The sequence below is a fragment of the Clupea harengus genome, chromosome 3 (assembly GCF_900700415.2).
Source record: "Clupea harengus chromosome 3, Ch_v2.0.2, whole genome shotgun sequence".
NCBI classification, from domain to species: Eukaryota; Metazoa; Chordata; class Actinopteri; order Clupeiformes; family Clupeidae; genus Clupea; species Clupea harengus.
Window position 1 is genome coordinate 24,105,509 of NC_045154.1, and position 24,502 is coordinate 24,130,010.

Consider the following 24,502-nt stretch of genomic DNA (forward strand, 5'->3'; position numbering starts at 1 on the left):
ATTACTGTTGTCAGATAACATTTTACTTTACAGCTGGAGCTTTACTCGTGTAGCAGGCATAATGGCGTTCCCGTTATTTGCATTTACATAAACACTTTTCACAAACAGTAACTTACATAAACACACTGTATTTGTGACATACTCGTACATGCACACACTATTATCTAGCATTGCGATGTTCTCGTCACCGACTAGACCGTATGACCTTAGCCAAAGTAAAAACAAGTGAAGTGACAAAGTGTACTTACCATTCACAAACGTCCTGTTGTACCCTAAATTCTTGAACTTGTTTGGGAGCCTCTTCTTGTTCAGGGTCTGAGCAATCTCGTATCCAGTCGCCATATTTTACAAAACTAAACTTGGTAATGAGTAGCTAAAAACTAAAAGGTTAGAATGATTAGCCCAAAACCGTAGAGGCAGGGGGAGGGGTTAGCTGGCTCATTAGCATAAGTGCTCAAAACAGCTCGCTGACAGAATGGCTGTGTTTGGCAGGGTAAAAAGGATGCCATTAATAATGATCCTTGTGGTATTTTGACCAAAATATGTTACAGACATTTCATTAAGACCCCAAGGAACCATATCAACTTGTGGTAAAATGGGCATACGATGGGTCCTTTAAAGCAAGGTTACTGACGTGCGACTTCTGCAGTCACTCGCTGGTCATTTCCAACTGGGGATGTGGAATTGAAAGCACCTTGCAGCAGAGAGAAATCTCAAACTGTAAGTGGGGTTATTGAAGTGCACTAGTATAAAATGAATTACCATAGACCATTGTCTAATGTAAAATGAAATCATCCAATTCATGTTGTCATCCTGACATCTTCACGTTTCATAAATAAACATACATTTTGGTGGGCTTCGATTCCATTACAATATAGAAAAATAACCAGGTGGAAGATCCCCCAGGTTCCACTTTTAACTGTTTTTCGTTTTTCATTTATGATGTAAATCCAGTCCGCATGTAAATTGAACGTCTGGTTTGCATATCTACCGTCCCTTTACCGCTTCATTTCTATGAAGCTGGCAGAAGCGAAGTTGAACTCTAGAGAAAGCGACCCTAATAGAAACTTTTGTAGAATGAACGTGATGACTTGGCTTAGTGACATGCAGAACTGGTTCAGGAAGTATAACATCCTGTGAACCACCTGCAATGTGTTCGTTGGAATAAAATTTTACGCAGAAATAACTGGATTCAATATTTGTCTTTAGAGTACCATAGGGAGTAAAGATATGGAGTGACTTGGTCCCTGTAACCACACGTTCACACCTGAAAATTAAGAGTACATTTAGAGTATCAGACTCATTGTTATTCTTTATTCAAGTCAGCCATAACGTTCAGTAAATGAACCAACGCCAGATTCTACTCACAACCAGACCAAATAATGTTTTTGAGAGAGTCCAAAACTAAATCCTAATTTCAACATCAGTTTCCTTGTTAACAAGGTCCTCAACATAATTCCTACATCTTCATAGGAAACATAACATCTACACACATTAACAAACTTCAACCATTCAATACATTTTGAATGAGATTGTCCTGGACAACATCTCCAGACAAACAAGACCCGCTCCTGCTGGTTCAATATATATTTAAATCCATATTTATATTTACAACAGAATAATACACACAAAAGTGAAATTGAGGTAATATTCATCCGGATTATTTAACTCTGTGTCTCTCTGAGTGACGTCCGTGTCTTATTGTCCCATTGCAACCCCTCCACCACTACTGCTCGTCCTCCTCTGGCTCTCTCAGGCCCTGGCTGTGTAACGTCTTCCCGGCCATCTCCATCATGGCCTGGACTTCTGGGTCTGCATCTAAAATACTCCTCTTGTTCTCGTCCTGTCAAACATATCAGTGGCACAGTACATGGAGCGAGCCATTCACTTACCATAGTTAATTATTCGTTATTCATGTTAATACACATTTGTCTGAACAAGCGGACTATATATATGTATTTGTTTGTTTGTGTGCTAGTAAATATGTGTGTGTGTATGTGTATGTATGTGTCTGCTTGTGTGTGTATCTGTTTATACCTACAAGTCTATGATTGTGTGTATATGTCTATCTGCTTGTGTGTCTGTGTGTTTGTATGTTTCTGTTTGTTTATATCTATGCATGCATACACAAGTCTGCTTGTGTGTCTGTGAGTGTCTGTGTCTGTCAGAGTGTGTGAGTGTGAGTGTGTGTGTGCAGGGACGTGCACAGGAGGGGGCTAAGGTTGCTTGGGCAACTGCCCGTTTGCCCTCCTCGACTAAAGTTGCCCCTCCGAAGGAAATATATATATATTTTAAATAGTATTACGGCTGCAGAACTTCATGTAGGCCTAGATGAAATAATCGCGGAATAAGCGTCCAGGGGACGGGGGCGTGGCGGCGGCGGTTAGTGAGAGTTTCAAGTGATATAGGCAAAATATGCGTCCAGGGGACGGGGGCGTGGCACCAGCGGTTAGTGAGAGTTTCAAGTAATATAGGCAAAATATGCGTCCACGAGACGGGGGCGTGGCATCGGCGGTTTGTGAGAGTTTCAAGTGATATAGGCAAAATATGCGTCCAGGGGACGGGGGCGTGACGGCGACAAAAATTAACGTGTTGCCCTTTTTTTCCAGGACAGAGCAACTGCCCTTCAAAATTCCTGTGCACGTCCCTGTGTGTGTGTGTGTGTGTGTGTGTCAGGTTCTGACCTGTTCCTGTTCTGGGGGCTCACTGACGGCCCACACCTCCAGAGCGTCCAGGCTGAAGTCCTCCTCGGCTGAGAGCTGGGGACTACCATATGTGGTACACTTCGGCCGAGCGCGGCTGTGGCCACGACCAAACTCACTGTCCAGCCACAGCCCAAAGTAGCCATGCTGCCCTCCCATGCCCTGAGACAGACAAGAACACAAGGAACCAGAACACAAACAACACACAGAACACACAGCTTTATGTTACGGGTAAAATATCTTAGTTACACAAGTACAAAAAAGTTAATTATTCACTGCATCGGTTAGCTATCAGGTAATAGTTGATCCCTGAAGGCCTCAGATATCCAATCAAAATACAAATATTCCACAGAACCATGTCATAAATACCTGTAATATATTGTGCTGTGTAACAACTTCACTGTACATGAACGATACAATTTGCCTAGAGGTCAATGTGCTAAAATTAGATAATCTGATCACCCTCTACATATGCATTTGGGTACCTACCCTGTAGTTTCTACAGTAATAATAATAATAATACATCACATTTATATAGCGCCCTTAAAGTTCTCAAAGTCGCTTAAAATAAAGACATAAAAAAAGATAACAAAAGAATAGAAAATATATAAAAAAAAAACATGGTGTGTGTGTGTTGGGGTGGGGGTTACGGTTTAATATGCCTGCTACAGTACAAGAGAGAGACATGCTTTTGCCCGCCAGCACATTTTTTTGGCCCGTCAGATTATCCCGATCGTAGCTGATTTTTTTTTCTTTTTTTCCGGTCGACAGGCTCACGAATTAGGCAAGCCGATGCTAAGCAGAAATGAGAGAGAACACCAGGGCACCATGATTTGCATTCTTAATTTTATCACTCGTCTTTAATTGAACTTCAGCCCGACAGAAATGTTGCAACAAGATTATTGCGTCAGAGCGAAATAAAAAAACATAGGTTTATGTTTTGCAAACCGCGACAACTTAGTTGCATAAGAGACACATGGGCTTTCCATTAGTGAAACCGGGTAAGATGAACGCAAAATTGTCTTTCCATTCCCCTTCATAGGCTCTGTTTTGGTTGTTAACTTTCCTCTTCAGACGTTTTGACAAAGACATCGTTCCCAGCTAATTCTTTGCTAACTTCTCTCTGCACGCTATTTTCCCCAAACAATAAACATTGTTACATTGTAAGGAGGTGCGTCAACCAACTATTTCGAAAAAAAAAAGTAGCCTAAGATTGACTCCAAGTAGTAGCTTAGGTCTAATTAGGAGGCTCAATGTTGAAAGAAGTCCATCATTGTGGCACGGTGGCTCAGTTGCTTGCACTGCTTGCACTGCCGCCTCACAGCAAGAAGGTCATGGGTTTGATTCCCGCATGGGGCGCTGTTGGCTCTGGGGGGCAGGCCCTCCCCAGAGTGCACAGTGCTCAGGTGGGCTATCACCCGGGCCTTTCTGTGTGGAGTTTGCATGTTCTCCCCGTTAGGGCTGAACGATTTGGGAAAATAATGTAATTGCGATTTTTTTACCAAAATATTGCGATTGCGATTTAATATGCGATTTTTTTTTTTTATCCTCTTTTTTTCCCCAACAAAACGTAATGAATGATTTAAATATGACCAACACAATATTAGATACATTTAGTGTAAAATCTTCTTTCCCACATTTTACATTTTTATTTAACTGCTCATTACAGAAACAAGAACAACAAATCGGTGTCAAAAAAGTCATTTTAAGTATGAACACTAGGCATGCACTTAAACACTGTGTGCAAAATGTATCATCTTAAAAAAAAATATATATATATATACACCAATATATATATTTTTTTTTTAGACCAGGTTTTTTAATCGCGAACGTTGCGGTTAGAAAATCGCGTTCTATCATATCGCGATTAAATCGCAAATGCAATTAATCGTTCAGCCCTACTCCCCGTGATCACAAGGGGTTTCCTCCACTAAGGACCCCAACAGAAAAAACATGCAAAATAACAGAACACATGTCCATCCCTGACCAAAGATGGACAGTTCACTTCACTTGGTCCCCGGGCGCTACAAGCTGCCCACTGCTCCTGGGGGGTCCTTGAGGAAGGACGGTCCAGGATGGGAAAAAGCAGAAAATAAATTCACCGCGACCTCAGGCCTACCTGCGTGTGTGTGTGTCCTGTGTCGCCTCCATATATGCACGTGTGTGTTCCAGTGTGTCGTGTGTGCCATTAAAAACCTGACAAAGGTCTTAATTATATTATATTATTATTCACAATAGGCGAGGCTATATTGACAGAGGGGGCTAAGATAGAGTTAATTAAAACAATGAAATCATTCAAACAGGCCACCAATAGGCTCATTCACATGGTTTATTATCATTAGTTATTTTTAGTAGACCTATCCATTCTCCAAGTAGGCTTAGTTGTTGCAAGGTCACGTAAGGGGCACCTATCACAGCATCTAAATAGGCAGCAACCCAGACTCTGGCCCGCCACCTAGTGGCGAGGAAAAATACTGGCCTGCGGCCCAAGTTACTTGACGACCCCTGGTCTAGAGGAACCCCTTTCCCTATTGCCAGGAGATTAGGAATCCTGTAGAGAATATGTCATGTCTACCAAAAACACATTTGCATAGTATAGGAATAGGAATAGTGAGTATAGTGTGTGCTGTGTGTGTGTGTGTTTGTGTGTGTGTGTATGCATGCCTGTGCATGTGCGCTGTGTGCTGTGTGTGTGTGTATGGGTGTGGGTTCACACACACAGAACTCCCTCACCAGTCCGTTGGGCATGGTCTGTTGTCCCTGGTTCAGATACATGTAATGCTGGTTGTAGCCAGTGCCGGTGTACACACGCATGCAGGGGAACACGGAGAAGAGGAAGCATCTGGAGTCTCCTGTTTAGGCAAAGCACCACAAACCACATTATTTACAACCAAACACAGCCCACACATGCATACAGACTCTGACAATAGCCCCTCACAAAACACCACCCACAACAGGATCGACACATCCAACACGGTCAAAGCATTTCAGAGTTAATTTATTCAAGGGGAGGTTCTGGGAATCGAATGCGTTGTCTAAACATCAGATGGATGACTGAATTATATGTATTTATGATTTTTATAGGTTCTTTGAGCATGAAACCTCTCTCTGACTGAAGCCCAAATGGATGGGATTAAACTGGCTGGACACCGAACAGAGCAACAACAGTGTCTACTAAAGTTCCAAGGGCCCCACTACACCAAGAAACTGCCAAGGCTGTATTACAACATCATTATCAATGGCCAAAACAAATTGTTGTTAAAAGCCCCATCCCTTCCACCCCTGTAATACCAGCTCAATCTCTTGATCCAGTATTCACAGCATAATTAGTGATTACGACAGTCATAACCACCATATGTTAAAGGCTTAATCCCTCTCATCTCTGTGAGTAGAAGCGCATCATATCTGCGTGTCACTGTTTTTAAATTCATTTCAAAGTGTTTGTACTCACCCTGAAACTGGGGCCTGATCTCCCAGCTGTGGGAGGCGAAGCCGCCGAACACGTGGCCTTTGGTGTCGCGCAGCAGCAGTACGGTGGGGCCGTGACCCTTGAGGCCGCTCATCATCCGGGTGAAGCTCTCGCCGTGCAGGTGCGTGGAGAAGAGCAGCCTCCAGGGGGTGCTGTGGCCAGCCGGCAGCAGGGGCGCCAGGAAGAGCAGCAGGGGCAGGTCCAGCAGGCTCGCCGCCTTCCCCCAGGAGGCCTCGCGGCACAAGGGGAGCAGGGTGGGGGGCGGCCTGGAGGGCAGCGTCACCAACAGCCCCTCACTCACCAGTAGCTCCAGGTAGACAGCCACAGAGGAGATGCGAAAGATCCAGTCCTCCAGACAAGGGGTATCACATGTCTGCTGGTCTGAGAGACGGAGGGGGGGGGGTGGTGTCAGAGGAAGGGAGGCAAGGGGAGGGTAAGAGAGCAGTGGTTAAAGGTGCAGTGTGTGATTTGCAACAACCAATCTAATGACAACCATCCCTTCTGGTTTGAGAGAAATCTATTTTGTTTCTCTCTAGATCAAGCTGGATTATACCACTTACAAACTTCAACATCAAAACAGTTATAAAACAGCATAATTATGATTTTACTGGATGATATTATATTATCTATAAAAGTCGTGGGCAATGATTTTAACCTTAATTGAACAGAAGAATCATGTTCCCCCTCCTACTAATCAAACGTACACTTGAAACTGTCTCCCCCTCTCGGCAAGTGCGAAACCCTCACCTGACACTTTGATCTCTGAACTCAGCTGTTCAGCCAGGAGCTTCACCCCTCTGGCACCATCTCCCATGTGCTCTGGCTTCCAGCCTCGCAGGCGCCCCCTGTGGGCCAGAGTCTGCACTACAGCTGAGATCAGGTCCTCCAGGAACTGCACAGGACGGAGGAGAGTGTCATTCTCGGCAGGATTGAGAAACTCTTGAACTGTGCAACTGCACAAGAACTACCAAAGCAGCCTAGCAACTGCAGTGTCATGAGTTCCTCTGAAGTGACTATAGTTCCCAGACACATGAGACTCACTATCAAGAGTGCTAAAAATATATCTTATTTAGTGCCCTCTTGGGACCCTCACAAGACTAGTGCTATGTTATGAATACAATAACACTACAACGCATAATACATGAAAAAAATCATTGCCCAAAAAAGTGCATCTGTTCAATATTTCAATCTAAGGCTCAACAAGGTAACTAAGGCTTTCAAATGCAATTGCGGGTTGCACTTTTCTCTTATTACTGCAATATTTACACAAACAAAAACGCAAAGTCATGGAATTTCTGCATCATTTGTGAATTATTTTATTACATTTTCTAATTGTTTAATTATTAATATTTTAACCGCACCTTTTGAGAGTTCCCACAGAAAAAATCTGTCACTTTTGGCCGCAACAATTACAACAAACCTCTTTGACCCAGAGTCTGTGTTGCATCTGAGATCAGGTCTTCCAGGAACAGCACAGGGCGGGTAGAGTATTACTTGTAACTTCTAACTTCCTCTTGACCAGTGTAAGAACCTTCTCTTGACACTTTTACCTCTGAACTCAGCAGCTCACCCAGGAGCTGTTCAGCAGCAGGATCCTGGAGGGACTGCTTGTACAGTTTGACTATCTACAAAGACCTGTGATCATGGCTTGGAACGATTAAGCTACGCGGCACTCAGCACAGATTTTGCACTGAGCAATATGAATGCAAACTTCGTCATTACAAATATATCTGTGCTCCAAAAAGTCAACACTGAGTCAACTGCATCAGATTTAATCTGGGTTCCTGGTTCCAACACCATGGATGGAAAAATAAATCCCAATGCACAGTTTGTAGGCCACATGAACAGGGAAATGCAGTGAATGTGATCTGGCAATAGCACATTAGTGAAGTGGTTCACAAAACATGACACATCTCATGATGAGTGCTTCTTACTTATCACTCACTGACCTGTTTTATCTGGTCAACAGTAGCCACATCCCCTTTCCCGCTTCGCTGTGCCATTGCCATGACGAGGGGTGCTCTCTCCTCTGCGGTACCACGGAGGGTGTCTGCCAGGAAGATCACCAGCTGCTCTCGACTTACCCCCCCACCGGGAACCATCGGTACCCCCGCATCGATGCTGGCCATGCATGCATAGACTCTCATTATCATGGAATCTGATGCCACGCTCCCCATGCTTGCCTATGAGATACAGAATACATGTATTCATTTCCAGGACTGTTAATTCCAAAGACCATTGATGTGGGTGGGCAAGTAGGTTGGCAAAGCCCATTAGCATCCTCTGCCTTTGTAACTGTACTGACTGTAACTGTCACTGTGGAATACTTGTTTACACGAAAGAACACAAACCCTACACAAGATGATCATTTTACTGGCAATAATTCAAGCATTTTTAATCATATAGCACAGTCTATTCAAATTTGATATTCACTTAATTGGCTACATGTCTGTTCTACGCACTTTCACCATGTCGACAGTTAGGGCCTTGCCATCTTTCCCAGCTGCACCAGCAGAACCCGACTGGAGCCGCTCGAACACCCCCTCCACCACGGGTCGTTCGTCGGGTCGAAACCGGGCCAGCCGTTTCTGCACCACGACACTTTCAGCATTCCCCATCTCAGGACATGTGTATGTACCTGCCTGTGCAGAACATGAATTATACAAGTTAAGATGAAAGGCGAACAAGGCTCATGAGCATCACACAAGAATACTATATTGAAGCGGCTGAGTTGGCCTACATTGTGAGTTACAAAAACTACCGAAATAACATTCAACAGTACATACAGAAAACAAGCATGAAAAATAATTTGTCACTACTATAAGTTATATTGTTATGGTTAATAAATTAGCTTTTAGTAGCTATTTGCTAACAATATCAGTAGCTAGCTTCCATATACATCTGTGTCGAAGGTGGGTGTAAAGTTATTTCAAGACAACATATGAAACGGACCTCTGTATCAAGTAACAACTACTGAAAGAGTATTAATCGTAGCATAGTATTGACATTTTGACACAAACCTTGAATCAACTGGAGCTTCTTTTCACATAATAAGTGCTACATGTAAACACTGTGCACAGTTCCTGTCACTCCTGATGACGTTAAGATTGTGTTGCATGAAAACCAATGAAAATGACACATGCTTGTAAATGTCAAACCAATAGCCAATCATATTGCGCAGCACACATTCCCTAATGCCCGATTGGCCCAGCTGAGACAGCCATGCGTTTAGCCCAGTCGAAAAGGAGACATCTAATTCCATTCTACGCGTTGTTTCTGCGTTTATTTGCGCAAATTTCACATCATAGGTTAACGACTGTTAAAATGAACTGTAATGTTAAAATGAAATCCAGAAACTTCTGTCATTGCATAGATTTTTCTGATTATTGAATATCTAAAACAGAAATTGCACAAAAATCATAGTTTATGTAGTCTTCTGAATGACAAATGGTATGAAAACACAGCCCAGTCAGGTAGAAGACTAAAGTACAAAAAATATGGGTCAACAATGATGTTACTGTAATAAATTCCTCCCTGTTCTTAAGTCTGTTAGGCCTGTTTATTCATCACAATCACCACTGACCTTGTGTTTTTCATTCATTCTTGTTTTGTGTTGTGTTGTTTTGTGGCGTCTAATCTGTGTTGTTTTATTCAAGTTTACCATCACCACCCCATCCTGAATATACACTGCATGTTTGTGGGTGACTATGTGTGATGACCCAGTTTTGCAGAGAGATATGGCTGAACGGAAAAGACATATAAAGCAACACAATTGGTCATCAGGAACCAGAGTGTGCTGCCAGCACCCTCCTCAAGGGGATTCAGTTTAGCCAAGGTGCAAAGCCTCCCACTCAGAGACCTCCTGTGCACCTGTTTTGTTCAGTGAACCAGTCCATGCACACTGCACCAGCATGAGCCTTAAACCACAGCAGCATTTGTGCCTGCAGCATACAACATGCAAGCGCAACAGGGCATTGAGGATGTGGTGGCAGAAACTGATGTAGCATGGCTTTCAAGATAAGGCATAGGCTCTGTCCATATTGGCTCTATATTGTGATGTGGTGGATTTTTTTATATTATATTTATATTGTTCACAGGACCTCATGATGCAAATCTATGTACATATAACTCAGCGTACACAGAACGTTTATGAAAGGCCCAGTGGTGTTATTCTAGGTTTAATTGGGTGTAAGTGTTTTTAATAAAAGTGTTTCTAAGAAACAGGGGCCATTTTTATAACAGACATTCCACCGTATCTAATGTTCTATCCCTTCATAACTGAAAGCACAACATTGGCTACTAAGCTAATGTGTGCAAGAGAGCCACCTGGACCTGAAAGTCTGTTATTCTCCTTTACGCCAGAAGAGGACAGTCATCGGCAAGTATCGGCTGTTGCCCAGAGTTCTGCAGCGCTTTTCCCATAGAGTGATAAAATAAACGCCTTTTAAGGGCATGCGATACCACGGAGGGCAGGGCGTGTTCTCATATTCAGCGCTCTGAACGCTCGCGTCACACTATTGTTGGCAGGGTTATCGCGTCGGCCGACTGATGGCAGAGTAGGCCACTTAGTTACTGTAATGGATTTAAAATATTGATAATAATCAAACACTGAAGGCTTAGTTTTAGTGACCTTTACTCAGAATGCAAACTCAGTATAATGATAACGTTTTTAAGTTACTTGAATGTCACGAGCAACTCATTCAGTTTCACTCATTCATCACTCGGCTACAATTGTTTAGTTTTCAAAATAGGACTGAACACCACCCCACTACATAGAGCTACCAAGCCAAGCAAGCAAACAAAACAGCCAGTGAAGACATTTTTATCAATACGATAGATAAATGAAACGTTTATTTGTGTGATCTATTGGAGTCTCTGTCAATTACCATGTATGGTAAGAATGAGAAGCCATTTTGCAGGCTCATCTCATTGATAAGCTTTAACAGCCCACAGAAGGAGGAAGAGAAAGACATGAGAGAGAGAAGTTGTCATCTGTGGGAGAAAAGTGACGTGCAGGTGGAGGCTGTAGTGTTGCACCAGCAAAATCTCCGCTTGCAGTCTACCCACAGTGCTCTTTTGGTAGATCTCAGAAAGGTAACAATATGCATGTCAAGGGATAGGCCTACATCAACTCAATCCTGATATTGAAATGACATGTCTTTTTTGTGAAACTAGCTTTGTGAATGAAACAGAAAGTGGTGTGACCTAATGAATGACAACTTTGTCTGATTTCCCCTCCACTCCTCAATGAAACTCAACCCTTGGAACAAACACTTGCACTCTCCACTTTTGTCATAAATATCAGATTTTTTGCAGTAAGGAAACACTCAATATTAAGGACAAATGAAGGACAAAATATTACCACTGTATTACATTTTTCAAGTGAGGTTAACCATGACATTTGACAGTACAGTGGCAAACCATGTGGATTCTGTGTGCTTCTTGCAGGTACAGGCAAGGCAAGAATGAACTGGATAATTTTCAGATGTGAATATCCCGTAAAAGACATTCTTGACTTGATAGCTATCTCTGGCAGGAACCTTGCTGTGTTTTATCTGTGGGACTGTCAGCCTACAAGCTGAGACATGTAAACGTTTTTTTTCCTCTGTTTTCTTTCTTCTGCAGTTCTGCTTTCCTCTCCCCTCACCCTGCCACCTACTGCACACAGCCCTATATGGTAATAGAATAGCCTGACAGCAGTGTGAGTGTACAGGAAATATTGAGGGTTTGTGGACTGACGCATTGCACGCTCAGAGATACACAGAAACACATATGACACACACACCAACACAGGCATTGAGAGAGTGTGTCATAAGGGAGACTGTTTGTGTGTGTGTGAAAGAGAGAGAGAGTGTGTGTGAGAGAGGATAGGGGTGAGAAAGAAAAAGGCAGAGACAGACTTAGGCAAACATACATGCAGACACCTGTTTCATGAAAGAATCCCAGCTGTGACACAGTGTTTACTGCCTCTCATTGGCTGAGAGTATGCGTACCGAGTCACTAGGGGGCACTGTTGAATCTGGCCAGGTCTGGGCGTAGCATTTCCAAACATGCCAGGGACAATGCGATGGAATCCCTCGCTCTGTGTCTCTCTCTGTCTCTCCCCCCACACACAAGCGCACATTTTTGTCGCGTTTTGTTGCTGAAACGACAAGTGTTTAGAGGACACCAAACAATCACTCCTCAGAGTTGTCTTGGCAACCGCAACCATACTTCTGCTTTCGCATGTCCTTCTGCCTGTTTTTCAGTCTTAAAGTGCACGAAGGAGTTCCACTGACCCCCTTCTAACTGCACTGTAACCCAGTTTTCTGTTCTCTTTGCTGCGCTACCCCTATACCGGGGCCCTCGGACAGATCACACTGAACAGTGCAGGAGAGTTACATCATGTTCAGGGCCTAGATCTGCTATTGTTGGGATGGTGAGGACTACTCTGATAGGCCGGCCCCACTGGCGCCTAGTAACCCACCACCATTGCACAGTGCTGCTTACCACCTCCTGGTGTTGCTTTGAAAGCTCTTTTCAAAAAACACCTTAGAGGAAATCTCAGGTTTAAATCACATCAGTTATCTTTGATGAATAATTCTGATAATGTGTCGTCATAGAGACTGTGAATTGGTGCTTTGTGTTATACTGGCAAACAGCCATGTAGATTAATTCTCTTTGTCAAAGGGTTTTATGACATGCGTGGTGTATAGCTTTCAGAAGCACTATCTAGGCTGATATCTCTTCCCTTTTACACACCATAAAAGCCATTTTACTACATATCTTAAGGGACTGGAGGGCATGTTCAATGATGCACATATAGAATATACGCCATACTATAGGTTGGCATTTACATAAAACCTGCTGAACATATGTATATTGCCAAACTGATTCCTAACAGTCCCTCATGAGTCTTCAATGATTTAAAGAGGGGCTTGTTGGAGTATAATTGCAGGGCTTTAGTCAATTTAGTCACCTACATACCTCTGAGACACAGACAGCTGACCTTTCCTCTTTGATCTGTGCTTGTGACCTTTCAGTCTCACATGACTCACATGATGTTCAAGCCTGCGCTATGCAAGGCACGATCAATAAATAAATAGCTATTTTACTGTGTCCATTGATCCATACCGAAGAGAGTTATAGTTTAATTAGACAGAGAGAGAGAGAGGTAAGAAGGAAAAGGAGAGAGAGGCCACTAAAGGCTGAGACGAGAAAAAAGTTGTTGCAGTCAGTCAGGTTTTTAAAACAGCTTGTAAATGTGTGTGGAGCTGAATGTTTTCTTCATTAAAGGCGAAAACACTCTCTGCAAGCTGGACAGGATCGGACAAAGGGAAAACAATGTTTGTTTTTCATTTTTCATTTTGCATGGTGACAATACCATGGAAACCACAGGTCAAGTAAACTCTAGACCAGGAGCAAAATGCTTATGGATAAATACACCACTGTTTCTTAAAGAGGTGTGATATCTCTAATGAGGTGTGATATCGCTAGCATGTCTCAGCATGGTCTTACTGAGCACAACCTGAGTAGACACAGATGGTGAAACTGAGTTTGCTCAACCGATGACCATCCTCCTGTCTCTGAATTCGAAAGTGGAAGACTCACACACACGCACACACAGACACTTAGAGGAAGTGAGTCAGACTTTGTAACTTCTGTGCTTGTGGTTTTAAATGTTGGAGAAGAGGATTAATTCCCAGAGAGTGAGAGAGAGAGAAAGAGTGAGTGAGTGAGTGAGTGAGTGAGTGAGTGAGTGAGTGTGTGTGTGTGTGTGTGTGTGTGTGTGTGAGTGAGTGAGTGAGGGTGAGAGAGAGAGAGAAAGAGAGAACATGGACTTACCCAACAACTTTTGAAGTCATCAAAGCCTAGACCAAATCCCACCTACGCTATGTTTATAAAACATTTTTGGAAATCCATTCAGCGTTTTGCCCTTATTTTGAGTTCTTTGTCAGAATTTCCATGCCAAAACAACAAAAAGAGGGGTGCATAAATAATGACTCTAAATACACCCAACACCCCCTTGTACCTTGTACCATTTTCTAATTTATAACATTTAACCTATAATAATAACATGGAATAATAAGCTCTGTGTGTAGAAAACTCACTTTAACATATAGTATGTCTTAAGTGATGTGAAGTTAATGGTTGCTACCATTACCTGCTTTATAAATAATTCATTTTAATTGTATAGACATTGTGTGTGTGTGTGTTCTGTTTTCAACGGGTAAATGAGTGGACGAGCTGATGGCCAGTCCCTGCCAGGCAGTTGGTGGCAGTGGGACCGGGCAAACTTTGGTGTAGTTTTGGGGGAGCAGCTCGTTAGCTGCCGACAATGGCAGCTCTGTGCCAAGGCAAGAGTGGCATCCAGGAGCATTGAGAAGTGACCCATTCACACTCGCATTCCCTCTTCCATTCAGACACCCTTACAGGGCCCCCCTCATTCGGCCCAATTTACCCCATCCCCCGCCCCCCTTTCTCTCTCCTGCCCCCCCCTTACCCCAACATCGGCTCAATCTAAATAACCCCTTCAGTCCAGAGAACCCCGTGTTCCCAGCTCAGCAAATACCCCCGCCCCCAACAACCCCCCCTGCCCTGAGGAGAAAAGATGTGTTGCAAAAGTTTCCCCTCTAGCAGAATAAAAAAACAAAATGGAGGGGTTGTAGTAGGGGGGAAACCCAGCTCCCTCTCCTCTCTCTGCACAGCCTGCTCCCCGCGAGAATTGATCACGCCAGGCTTTAACGAGCGTGAGGCAGGGGTCACAGTCTGCGGGTTGGGTCATCCAAGTGTGAGCTAGTCTCCAGGGAGTAGCCATCAGCTGACTCCAGCTGACTACTGGGTCATGATGACAGCCGTATGGCTGCATTACGTCTTCATTAGCCGACTCGGAGAGGAATGCATATTGTTCAGCGTGAAATGGCTGCATTTTCTCAAATGGAAGAAAAACTGGACACATACGAGGGTCATGACACTCAACATATTTCTACTGAAACTAGATATCTGAGTATGTAAACTATTCAGAGATAGTAAAAAAGGCTTTATGAAAAATTGCACATGACCATTGTAATAGCTTTGAACACTGGAAGACTCAATCACTCATACAAAGACACACACATACACACACACACACACACGTAGGCACAGGACTGTAGAGATGTGTGTGGGGTATGAAATATGCTGGGCTGGGAGGTCTTTGGAATGCAGGAAGGATTTGAGCAGAATAGCTGGCAGGAACTTCCTTGAGGATCTGAGTGTGAACCAAACATCTTTCATGTGTGTGTACACAACTCCCAGGCTCACACACACCCAAAGTAAACATACTCATTGAGGCACACACACACACACACACACACACACACACACACACAGTAAACATACTCATTGAGGCACACACACACAAACAAACACAGTAAACATACTCATTGAGGCACACACACACACACACACACACACATATACAAACACACACACACACACACACACACAGTAAACACTCATTGAGGCACACACACACACAAACACAGTATACATACTCATTGAGGCACACACACACACACACATACAAAGACACACACAAACAGTAAACACTCATTGAGGCACACACACACACAAACACAGTATACATACTCATTGAGGCACACACACACACACACAGACAAGTAAACATACTCATTGAGGCACACACATACACACACACACACAAATACAAACACACAGACACACCAATGGGAGGAAAGTAACAGGCAGGCAGGCAAATCACTGCCATTGGCCCTGTGCTTGGAGCTGTCAGGACATGCGTCTCTCAGCATGCAGCCGTAAAGCGCCAGAGATTAGCTGTGCTGCTTTGCTCTGTCCGAGCGTGGAGCAGAGCAGTCACAAGCTGCCCCAGCCCTCAGGCTCACCCATCAGACATGTCAATCAACCGCAACAGCAACAGCCTGCCTGCCTGCCTGTTCCCCAAGCCCTGCCGAGGCCCTGCATCAACCCTCAGAGGTAATTAATCTAATTAATAACGTCCCCCTCAGACACTCAGCAACACCTGTGCCGCCCCTCCCCCATGCACACTCACACACCAAACATCACGCTCATCTCCTCAGAGCACAGCTCAACACGCAAACACACACACACAAACACACACCTCGGACGGCAACAGTCTCGGGAGAGAGTAGGCGAGGTGTGTGTGTGTGTGGGGGGGGGGGGGAGGGAGTGTGAAATGGTGTTGTGATTGTGAAACCATCCACTCTCAAACTATAACATCAGTCACAGATGGCAGTGATAAAAGCCATGCTTGGTTGTGTTGTATTAGTGTTGCATTCATAAGTGTTTTTCCCTGCTTTTCATATCTTGGCTGCCTTCCCCTTAAATCTGTGGCTGGGATTACAACCAATCCTGTCAGCCTCTACTGATCGACTGTGTATGAAAAAAAAACACCCTTTTGTGTATACTGACAGAGCACAAGTACAGGCATCTCATTTACACCTAAATGAAGCTGCTTTATTCAAATTAACGAGTTCCCTGTATATGCATGTATTTGTTGTTTGTTGTTGGACGCATTCTCTAAACAGTTGTTCCCTCTCATCTGTTTCCTCACCCATGACACCAAAACTCATAATGCCCATCGTCAAGAAGCTTATAGATTATAGATTAAGCAATTAGGCAGTCAGGATCACATCTGTTAAATCAGAGTGTGGACAGTGACACTCGAGTGGAGATAGAGAGAGGGGGAGGAGGACCAGAGGAGGGAGGTCAGAGAGAGGGAGAATGAAAGGGTGAGAGGGGAGAGCGAGAGAGTGGGGGAAAGACTGAGCGAGAGAGAGAGAGAGAGAGAGAGAAGCAGGGCGGGGGGGTTAGTGGACAGATAATTCAGGGTGGGTGGGGGTAAGGAGGGAGGGACATTATTGACAAGCTTTGGAGCAGAACAGCTCAGCTGAAGCTTGTGATTGGCCGGGGTCTGACCGTAGTGGTGGCCATGACAACACATGGGACTCCCATAAGCCTCCAGAGACAGTGAGCATGTATGCCCTGGAGGGGAGAGAAGCCAGGCGTTCCCATTACATCAGCCACCCAGTGCTGAGGTCCTCCACTCAGCCAGGCACTCTCCACCCCGCCAGGGAGGAGTCCCTCTTTACCATGTCAATGACAGAGAGATTAAGATCTACACGCACACACACACACGAGAGAGAGAACACACACATACACACAAGCAGAGCTATACTATGCTCTTTCAAAGACACTACTGACAGAGAGAGAGAGCGCGCGAGAGACAGAGAGTGACCAGCATGTTTGAAAAAACAACATTTTTTATTTTGAAATGATGGTGTATCCAGTTTTTTTTTTATATCAGCCTTTTGCTTCTCACATCTCCCAGATCATATTTTGTCTTTTTTTCCTCCACAGAATGAACCAGAGTTAGAACTCTTATGAAAAAAAAAATATTAAAAAGAAAAAAAAAAACATAAAAAAAAAAAAAAAAAAACAACATTCCTTTTGTGTTGAAATCCAAATAAAAAGAGATGCTACACCAGAGACATGGCAGCGCCTAGATCAGACTAATAGCAGCCCTCTCAAGAGGCATCTCGGGCTGACAGAAATCACTTCGCTTTCCAGGAGTACTGCCATTCACAGTGCAGTGTCCACACACACACACATTCACACACTCACACACACGTGCTTACAAACATACCTCCCATGATTGATACCTCTCTCTCCATGGGAGATTAAGGCAGTAAACACAGTGGCCTGTTCGGTTGGGGTGGGGGTGCATAAACTACAATAACCCAAACAAATAAAATGTTAATATGGGGTAGGATCTCCATTGACAAAGGGTGAGTCTTTGGACCACAACCACAACAGAAGATAATAAAAATAAAAAATATGCCTATGAATGTAATCTAGCACTAAGACCGCAGTGATGGCAAAGCCTGGTCCAATGAGGAGCCGTGAAAGGCTCACTTCCTCTTTTGATAGTCCAATTAGGGTTGAAATACAAAAACTCCCTGGATCAATGGAGGGCCGGAGCCTAGCAGCAGCAGCGGCTAGGACAGGAGTGAGATGAAGCACGGTACAGCAGATAGTCAACCATGACCACTCTGGAGAGGGGACCGGCAGAGGACACAGATCAAACACAGACAGGTCTGGGGTTGGGGGGCTATGTAAGTGTGTGTGTGTGTGTGTGTGTGTGTGTGTGTGTGTGTGTGTGTGTGTTGTAATGTGCGCTGAGAATGCATATGGCTGAGAGTACGGTACGGTATATATGTTTGTGAGAGACCGACTATGTGTCTGTGTCTGTGTGCGCACATGAGATGATGTCTTCCCTGTCTCTCTGGTCCAGCTGAGATAACCCCGCCCCTTTGCCCTCATTTGTGCTTGATTGGTTTACTCTGCCTGCGCATCGTAGTTGGCCCCGCCTGCTTTCTTCAGCTCGTTGCGGATGTAATCCATCTCCAGTTCTCGACGGTCACTGATCATGAACTCCTTTGCAAAATTCTGCAATGACACAGAGAGGGAGAGAAAGAGAAAGAGAGAGAAAAAAAAGAAAGAGAGAGACTCAGTTCACATATTATTCTATAAATCACAGGAAAACAGAGATATGCAAGCAGTGGTTAAAAACAAAACATGACATGGTCAGCCGGAGAAATAAATTATTTAAAATGTAAAGGAAAAGAGAGAAAGAAAGAGCAGGGCCTCTGTTCAAACACAGTGTATCTGTTCAAGCACAGTTTGCCACAAACTCAAAGCCAAGATCCTGGTACAGGTGGGAGAAGATATTTGCATTGGTGTGTTTGCTTCTGGTCCAGTGGCAAACAAAAGCACTCCTTATGTGATTGTGCTCTATGTTTCCAGCCACCCTTGGTGGGTGAGTGAAGTGAAACATCCGGAATAGGGGGAAACACACACACACACACACACACACACACACACAGACGTACCTGGACCACGTCTTTGACCAGTGTCTTGTCTGTGCTGATTTTGGCACGCTGCAGACCACTGATGTTCTCCCCGATCCAGGTGATCAGCGTGAACTTGGCCCGCTTGCTCATGGCATCACCCGTTGTGACACGCACGAACCCGAAGAGGCGTGAGTCGTCTGAACGACGACAGGCCCAGCGGAGGGACGAAGAGAGAACAAGAAAACAGAGAGAGGAAAAGAGAAAAATCCGTGAGGCCATTGCGATGAATGGCAGTGGTTGTGCTGCGGTCAGAAGATTTGCATAAAATGGAAATGGACTGATACACGATGGCCACTAGAGTTTTAATATGGTTTGGTGTTTCTGCCAAACAACACTTTGCAGCAAATGGCTCATTTGTGTGCAGGGTCTCAATTGGGTGGGCTGCTGCCGTTTGATGAAGCTTTGCTTCATACCAAGATAAATGAGGTTCTCTCAGTCTCATCCTGTTGCTGTTGGACTGCCTTCCTACTACGTTGTTACCACTATTGTACAGCAGATTGACAGTGGTCATGTATGTCTACGCCTACATAACAAAGAACATCCCTCAACTGCAGATACAAATATACTTCAGTAACCAAAGTCAGCAGCAATCACATTGTGATCAATTCATTAATGATCATAAAAAAAATGATGTATTGCCTATGTTCCAATGTACACAAACACAGACATTGTCAGACTGACAGAAAGAGAGAGAGAGAGGCAGAGAGGGAGAGAGAGAGAGAGAGAGAGAAATAAATGAATTAAGAAATAAAGGCAGAGCGATAGCCTATACGTCAATGTAGTAACTCGTAATAAGCATTGAGCACAAATGTGACCACTATTAGCTGGTGGCGCTAGCCTCAGCCGAAGACGGGAACAAGGGCAACCTGTGAGAATAGGGTGAAAAGGAAAGGTATTTAGGTCATTGTGCCGAATCCAAAAGGGCCAGATTAGTGTACAGCTGACGGTGACGTGATCCTCATGCACTCTTATTCTGTCTAATGGACGTGCGCACACACATTCCCAGACAAACATACACACCTCATTTATCAGTGTTATACATCTAGACAAGCACCAAGCTGTTAGTATATTTATGATAAAACTGTCATTAACTCCGTCATTTAGCGAACACACAAGTCCTAAGACACATCTGAAACACCCTCCCACCCTTGTGCCACTTTCCTGCCCTCAGGGCTGCTGGACTCACCCGGGTTACGTCCAAACAGTACAAACACCAATGCTTAGCTAAGGCTGACAAGTCGGCCTGAAGTAGTAACATGCACAGTGTCGGGTTTTGCGTCTGCCTTAGTGATTAAATATTAAAATCTCCATCATTCATTAACAGGACCTAAGGTCAGCTGGTGTCACTTCCTTCTTAAGTAATCGAAAAAAAAGTTGACATTGAAAGGAGTGTTAGAAGGCTACAGTGAGTGTCACAAGGGGGGGGGGGGGGGGAGCCAAATGTTATTGTACCTTAAAAATGGGTATTCACAACTTGTCTCAAAAACTGACAGGACCAGAGGAGAGTGTGTTTCTTGACTGCCATGTTGGTGACAAACATCACAAAACTCACTAACAATAATGAGATGTTTCCTCTGAGTCACCGTCAGGCTGTCAGGCTGGTGTCTCGAAGGCACAGTTGGCGCTTCGACCCCTGTTTTTTCCCAGCTATAACTTCCTCTTCAGGCGTCCATGTCTAAGGACCTCTTCCCTCCCTCCCTGTCTACCACATACAGCCAAACACACCCCACCAGCCACTTCTGCTGATTCAGCATCTGCTTGGCACTCACCATCCTGTGCACAGAGGCTATGATGATGCAGCAAAAAGAGGGGAGCTTTATATAAAAAAAAAAATTTAAAGAATGTTTAAATTAAAAGGATAAAAATGTATCCATATGCTTGATACTTAGGGATATGGCACAAAAGTGTAGCTTGACTGAGGTCGTAGCTGGAGAGTGATGTAAAAGCCTGTAGTAATACGAGAGCTCTTTGAATACAAGCTTTACAAACTCATAAAAAAAGGAACAATCCCCAGGCAACATAAGGGTGGGCCCTTTGTTGCTGGATGAAGTAGGCTAGGATTGCTCACCACTGAGCCTATGGGTTGTACAAAACTGATTAAATGAGCTTGCTGCAATCCACAATAACCGTCCCTTTGAGTTATTGTATTTTCCGCACAGTGTAATACTTTGGTCAAGGCCAGCCATAAGCTGGCAATGCATATTGACAACAGCAAGTCACATGTTGCCACTGAGTGCGAGTGTGCATATCCATACAGGCACAGTCTCTAATTTCTTTATGAATGGGATCAGAGTTTGATTAAGGAATGAGTTCTCTCTCACACACACACACAGTCTTACAAACTTTGGAATTACCAACGTTGCCGACTGAAGATGAATTAATTTGGTGTTGAAATGCCTTCACATTCACTGTTGCAGGGGAGGAGAAAAGGCCTTAGAGGACAAAAGACATTCAAATGCAGTTTGCATCTTTAGATGTTGGTGGGTGTATGAGCTCACAGGTGAGCAGAGGTATGAGTGTAGCCACAAATGGAATTTTAAAGCTGCCCAGACCCTCTCATCTCCATAGAGACAGTGTGTAGCCTAGTATCTGACTCTTCAGTCACGGATTATCTGATAAGAATAGCTACAATGGCTTCTTTGGTGGTTTAAGAGTTTGCAGAAAACCTTCCTTTTGGAATGGAAGCCCTGCAGCGCCAGCTTTGAGCACTGTACGATTCCCAACAGCATGCCACAATGTTCTTTTCGACGAGATCCGCCACGCCCAATCATAGTTAACTTGGGGGAGACAGAATGTGGGGGAGCTGGGATGACATCACTTTTTGCCACCTCTAGGGAGATTTATTTTTTATTTTTTCCTTCTAAGAAGAGAGATTTTCTGGACGTGGCCACCGTGACGTGCACTCGGGATAAGTTTGGACGTAAACCCGCCCGATGCAGATCAACTCAGGACGATTATCCAGTTAAGACCAGTGGTTAGGACTCACGACAGCAGATCACAGACTAGGCTATAATGCGAACGACTGAATGAATTGTGTTTTGAATGTTGCCAGACAATCAGAACATATAGCGACCAAGGGTCGGTCTGACAGGGTGTCGGCTAATGAGGTTTTTTTTCACCAGGAACTAATTATTGCTTCCGCGTTGCGTGCAAAAAGAGATTGCACACGGTCTAGAGTCTGGATGAAACACACTACCAATGGTACACTGAGTTTCAACAGATTAACTCCAGCATCAGAGTACGTCACAAGTAGGAAGAACCATCAAAGATGTTAAATGAAGCAACAAGCGAGTATATGATTCAGCAAGGAATCAAGAACCAGCGAATAATCGTAGGACAGGATTTGTCAGGGTTCACTAAACAGTGGTTTCAGAAAGATCCCAGTGATTTAGATATCGCCACGACAGCCTTACAGTCAAATTAGCATTCTAAGGAGTCAGCAACCTCTTATACCCCTTATAGTCTAAACTCAGCCCAAACAGTGCCTCAGAAAACAGGTTTATATGCTTTATTAACAAGAATATGCAATACACAGGGTGGTTTACATTCAAGCAGAAAATGAATGAAGACGTTCGTACCTGTACAGAGACTCATGAATTCTTCGTAATCGGCCCCATGTCCAGCTGGCACAATGGTAGAGCCTTCGTATTTAAACCCTGCCCTATAAACAAATCAGTCGTAAGAATGTCCATTTTAGATGCATGTAATGAAGTATGTTTGCATTTCATTCTGCAATATCCAGAGACCCGCAGGGGACGTATTAGTCTTGTCAGACTTGCCTCTTCCAGCGTGACTACAAGCCTGCATTTGCGTGCAACCTCCTCGACAGGCTACAGAATTCAGACAAAGAGAATCTTAAGGAGTCCGCTAGCTGATGTTTCAGCGCTACATTTGCCCCGATGAGGTTTTTTTGACAGTTTTATTGTCAAAACTGGTGCGAGAGTGCGTTCCGCTAACATGAATGATGCGCTGATTTATCTTCATTTAAAACATCTAATCTGCTACCTCCTATCAGAGATGCGGCGCGATTTCCAAGCATCTCGCTAACTTCAATATCCTAATCAATGAACCGACATGTAACTCGTTACTTACCAGTTAATATCGGTGTTATCGTCTCTGACCAAATTGTATGCGTCCCTGCAAGCCTCTTTGTCGATTCGTGTTGCCATTTTGACGGACGATAAAGGAGAGAGATAAGCAGACTCAGGCGAGCACAAAATGAGCGGACTGAAATGTAAAGGAAGACCGAAGGGCGGAAAGGAAAAGAGAGATGAGTCCTAAATCCCAAATGAGCTAGACAAGAGTTATACAATAGAGGGACAGCGCTGATAGAGAAGCCGAGCTGGACAGAGAAGGCTGCGCTCACTGTCGCTACAGAGGACTAGGCGGAGTGTCTCTTCTCTCAGCAGGGTGGAAAGACGATTCCTCTCACAACCCGATTCATTTCCTATTGCCTGTTAATGGGCGCTGGTGATGTTTGTCAGTCAGGTTAGTGCTCGAAAGAGGAGAGTTTCCCTGTTGGAGGACTCACCTCCTCCTAATGGCCAACCGGGGAACTTAGCCAAATTAAGTCCACCCTTGTCTACTGTTGCGTTTCACTGAACTGCCCTGCCATCTTGTGGATCGTAAACCGTTATGTCTTTTTGTTCGTGCGAACAATGCAATTGTTAACTTTGTGGTTACGCCATTTAGACGGTGATTTACAGGGGATAAGTTACCCTTTCGCCACTTGCACGACAATGTCGCGAAGCCACAACAGGGTAATTAAATGTGATTCTTTTATTTTTAACCAAGGTTCTAAGCCGAGCCCTCCCACTGCAAGGTGCACCAGAAGAGCATGTTGAGTGCGCATTTGGGGTTTTGTTGCAGTATGCCATAATGCAGTAGGAGAGAGCTTTCTCTCTCCCCTTTCTCTCTCTCTCTCTCTCTCCCTGTCTCTCTCGGACAAAACATTCGCTTCATGTATTGGAAAGGAAATAGGCAAAATATGGAGATTTTAAAAAGAGAAAATAATGAATTGCTGGAACCATAAAAGTTCTGTATTCTTGTTCGTGATGTCATTAAGTTACATGACATGTTATCTTATCTTCACAGAATTGTTTCCACTTAACCTTTCCACACGCCTCTAGAATGATAACCGAACTAGGCTTTCAAGTCTTGTCAAAAGCAAAGCCAGCGAGTGGTTATCCGCATAGCCCACTCACATAAAAAGCTCTCTGTGAGGACTTTGGTATACCCATTATTAATGATTTATCATAATCATTCGCCCTACATTAAACTCAGTTTATGTCCCCATTGCTTTACCACAGAATACAAAGGCAAATCGAAGTTAAATATCAAACCACGCTGGAGGAGAGAGAGGAAATGGGTGAGCTGTACGTTTTTAGGTGTAGCCCATA

At 44.1% G+C, this 24,502-nt stretch overlaps 2 protein-coding genes across 2 annotated transcripts; both read right to left on the reverse strand.

Moving 5' to 3' along the window:
• Positions 1 to 1,719: 1,719 nt before the first annotated feature.
• LOC105900727 (MTOR-associated protein MEAK7-like) lies at positions 1,720 to 9,298 on the reverse strand. Its single transcript, XM_031565126.2, has 8 exons — positions 9,192 to 9,298; positions 8,634 to 8,813; positions 8,121 to 8,354; positions 6,919 to 7,063; positions 6,154 to 6,552; positions 5,436 to 5,554; positions 2,685 to 2,864; positions 1,720 to 1,843 (listed from the first exon to the last, which is right to left on the reverse strand). The coding sequence occupies exons 2-8, from the start codon at positions 8,787 to 8,789 to the stop codon at positions 1,727 to 1,729; spliced, it is 1,350 nt and encodes a 449-aa protein (XP_031420986.1). The 5' UTR covers positions 8,790 to 8,813; positions 9,192 to 9,298; the 3' UTR covers positions 1,720 to 1,726.
• An 8,137-nt stretch (positions 9,299 to 17,435) lies between these two features.
• On the reverse strand, positions 17,436 to 23,642 carry cotl1 (coactosin-like F-actin binding protein 1). The gene is made up of 4 exons (XM_012828104.3): positions 23,196 to 23,642; positions 22,682 to 22,764; positions 19,083 to 19,240; positions 17,436 to 18,639 (listed from the first exon to the last, which is right to left on the reverse strand). The coding sequence occupies exons 1-4, from the start codon at positions 23,270 to 23,272 to the stop codon at positions 18,529 to 18,531; spliced, it is 429 nt and encodes a 142-aa protein (XP_012683558.1). The 5' UTR covers positions 23,273 to 23,642; the 3' UTR covers positions 17,436 to 18,528.
• Positions 23,643 to 24,502: the final 860 nt, after the last annotated feature.